This window comes from Manacus vitellinus, unplaced genomic scaffold (genome assembly GCF_001715985.3).
Source record: "Manacus vitellinus isolate BGI_N305 unplaced genomic scaffold, ASM171598v3 scaffold_121_pilon, whole genome shotgun sequence".
In the NCBI taxonomy this organism is placed as follows: domain Eukaryota; kingdom Metazoa; phylum Chordata; class Aves; order Passeriformes; family Pipridae; genus Manacus; species Manacus vitellinus.
The window spans coordinates 157,197-160,743 of NW_021938903.1; the positions used below are offsets into that span (position 1 = coordinate 157,197).

Consider the following 3,547-nt stretch of genomic DNA (forward strand, 5'->3'; position numbering starts at 1 on the left):
GAAGGTTTCCCTTGGGGTCACACTGAGCTGTAACTCCTGTGTGGAGAGGGCTCCAGTCTGGCTTTTCAGGGGTGCCATGTAGGACCAGTGGCCCTTGTCCCCCCCAGGACTGGGAGCAGGCCCAGGCAGGCGCTGTCCTGGCCACAGGGCCCCACAGCTTCGACAGCGACCCCGACATCTCGGACGTGGACGAGGACGACCGCGAGACTCTCTTCAGCTCCATGGACGTGCTCTCCCCTGGGGGGCACTCGGATGCCCAGACCTTGGCCATGATGCTCCAGGAGCAGCTGGATGCCATCAATGAGGAGATCAGGTAGTGACCGTGGCTTGTGCCCTGCCTTGTGCTGAAGTGTCTCTGGGGGGGAGTCAACGAGCTGCCAGAAGGTGGGAGGAGTCTCTGATGCCCTAAAATTCAGCTCTTGGTGCATCTTCAGCCAGGGAAATGGCTCCAGAACATCCAGCCACAGGGCTTGGTCCTTCCTGCCCATGGCTCCTTGTCCCTCAGCTGCACCACTGCTGGATCACAGGGTCGTTATTTTAAAAAAAGCCCCCCATGAGCATTAAAAGAACCCACGGTGTGTGTCAGCCCTGGTTTCTGTGGATCCTGGTGGATCTTGCTGCCATTCCTGGAGACTGGGGGGGCTCGAGTCACAGCACCAGGGTGCATTTCCCCCAGGGAAGGGATGTCCTGTGGCCGGGAGGGGTGAGCTGGACCCCCTGAGCCCCCTCCCGCTCCCCCAGGATGATCCAGGAGGAGAAGGAATCCACCGAGCTGCGCGCGGAGGAGCTGGAGACGCGCGTCACGAGCGGCAGCATGGAGGGCCTCAACCTCACCCAGCTCTGCAAGAGGGCCTCCATCCCCACCTCCCTGACCGCCCTGTCCCTGGCCAGCTCGTCCCCCCCCCTGAGCGGCCGCTCCACGCCCAAGCTGAGCTCGCGCAGCGCGGCGCAGGACCTGGACCGCATGGGCATCATGACGCTGGTGAGGGCCCGGGGGGCTCCCGGGGGCTGGGCAGGGGGGGTGTGACTGTCTGGGGTGGGAGCGATGCCCTGGCACCCTCAGGGCTGTGTGTCTGGGGGGGTGGAGCGAGGGTGCCCGTGGTTGTGTCTCTAGCCTGGCACGCCTGGCCCCGGGCCTGCTCTGCTGGGGGGGTTCTCCATTAACTGCCCCCCTTTCTGTGTCTCTCTCGCTTTCCCCCTTGCAATCAGCCCAGCGACTTGAGGAAGCACCGGAGGAAACTGCTAGTGAGTGGCTCCCATCCCGTTGGTTTTTGTCCAAGCCCTTTTTCCAGCCTGCTCCTGGCTCTGCCCACGCCGGGTCAGGGGGCAGCAGGCGCGGGATGGAGCTGGGGGACCCCAGGGATTCGGCAGGAGGATCATGGGGATCCCCAAAGGTGCTTGGACACGTTCCCACCGGCAGCCTGGGGGGTCTGGCAGGACGTGGGGAGGTTCAGAAAGCCACTGGGTCCTCTAACATTGTGTCCCCTCTGGCGTTTGGGACGTTCCCATCTGTGCTCCTCAGAGCCCTCTGCTCAGGGCCAGCAGCTTCTGTCTCCACACCCTGACCTGGACCATGGGGCTGCATCCTCTCACCTCCCTATTCCCAGGATCTCGGCCACATGGCCACGTCCTCCCCATGCCGGAACCATTGCCAGAGCTCTTGGGCCTCTGGAACCATTGCCAGGGCTCTTAATTCAGGCCAATCCCGGAGCGTGGCGAAGCCTCAGGGCTCTGGTGGCTCTTTTGGCCATGCCTCCATGGAGCAAGAGAGAGGCAGGCAGCAGGGCAAGGATGGAGCTGGGCTCTGGCTGCCCCCCTCACGGCCTCTCCACTTGTTCAGTCGCCCGCAGCTCGGGACGAGAGCCGGGAGGACAAAACCACCATCAAGTGCGAGACGTCCCCGCCTTCCTCGCCCAGGGCGTTGAGGCTGGAGAAGCTGGGCCACCCTGCTCTGAGCCAGGAGGATGGGAAGGGGTAAGTGGAGCACCCCTGGGAGGTCACCCTGGTGCCTGCTCCCTCAGTTTGGGGATGGACACGGGGCACGGGTGGGATTGTGAGCCGGGTTGGGTTTTGTGCCCTGCTCGGGAATAACCTCCAGGCTTTGCTGTTCCTCTCCCTCCTCTGTCCCCAGCTCGCTGGAGGATCAGGCCAGCAACCCCAGCAGCAGCCAGGACTCCCTGCACAAGGGCTCCAAGAGGAAGGGGATCAAATCCTCCATCGGGCGCTTGTTTGGGAAAAAGGAGAAGGGTCGCTTGATCCAGCTGAGCAGAGAAGGGGCCACAGGGCAGGGTCTGTGACAGCCCCATCCCTGCATGTGGTGCCAGGCCCTACACCCTCCCAGCCTGCCTGGCCTTGGGGTGCTCCTGGGGGACAGGTGGAGGGGCAGGGACACCCCTGCTGCTTTGGGAATGTTGGGGGGGTTGGGACCTGGTGCCTTCTCCCCGTGGCCGGAGCGTTGGTGTCACCTCTGGTGTTCTGCCAGAGCTGGGGGGTGGGTGGTGACCCCCCATCCCTGAATCTGTGATGTCCCCAAACCTGCTCCCCTCCCTGTGGGACCTCGTGGGGTTGGCAGAGCCCTTTGATAGGAGCTGTTTTTCCACTCCCAAATCCTTCCCTGCTCCCACGCTGAGCATTTGGAAACAGGAGGGGTGGCAGCTGGGAATTCCCTCGGGTTTCCCAGGGAGGCAGGGGAGCCTCGTGGTGGGTTGGACGAGGAGACTGTCCCTCCTGTGCTGTGACTGTGGGAACAGTGGCAGTGCCCACACTGGCCCTGGGGGATGTCACACTGACCCTGGGATGTCACACTGACCTGGAGGTGTCTTCCTTCCCCCCACAGTGGTGCTGACTGACGCGGAGGGGAGCATCCAGGACCCCCTGGGCCTGGGCAAGCTGGGAGCTCAGGCCGAGAAGGATCGGCGCCTGCGGAAGAAGTGAGTGAACTTCCTTCCCTACCCTGGCAGGAAAAGGATGGCTGGGAAGCCATGGTGTGGATCTGGGAGTTGCTGGGAAGTCCTCTCATCTTTGCCCTCTCTCGAGTCCTGTTACCTCCTTCTGCCTCCAGCTGGTTCTCGCTGCCCGTGGTCTGTTCCCTTTCAAGAGCTGCTCCCTTCCCCCCAAAACCCCCAGTAAATCACTCCTCTGCTTCTTTTCCTCCCAGGCACGAGCTCCTGGAAGAGGCCCGGAGGAAAGGGTTGCCCTTTGCTCACTGGGATGGCCCCACTGTCGTGTCCTGGCTGGAGGTGAGGCAGAGCCTGTCATTGTCCCCACACTGTCACCACCGGGCTGGGATCACTCCCCCAGCACTCCCAGTCCCACCAGGCTTGGTCCAGGCACTGGTGGCTGCAAATCCTGGGGGAGCAGAGGAGATCCCCCAGATCCCTCACAGGGCCTGCAGAGCTGTGGTTTGAGGAGAACTTTGGGTTAGAGCCCAGGTCTGGTGAGGAGCAGCTGAGGGAGCTGGGAAGGGTCTGGAGCAGCAGGAGAACTCAGGGAGCTGAGGGGGCTCAGCCTGGAGAAAAGGAGGCTCAGGGGGGACCTTCTGGCTCTG

The 3,547-nt window shown here is 63.2% G+C and overlaps 1 protein-coding gene across 1 annotated transcript in view; it reads left to right on the forward strand.

The window, feature by feature from the left end:
• Positions 1–3,547, forward strand: part of PPFIA4 (PTPRF interacting protein alpha 4) — a gene marked incomplete at its 3' end in the record, with an annotated part of 34,141 nt that overhangs the window by 22,412 nt on the left and 8,182 nt on the right. The window contains 7 exon segments of the mRNA XM_029965870.1: positions 108–313; positions 742–982; positions 1,210–1,245; positions 1,841–1,974; positions 2,132–2,289; positions 2,837–2,930; positions 3,158–3,239. Of these exon segments, the coding sequence (XP_029821730.1) occupies positions 108–313; positions 742–982; positions 1,210–1,245; positions 1,841–1,974; positions 2,132–2,289; positions 2,837–2,930; positions 3,158–3,239 (951 nt within the window).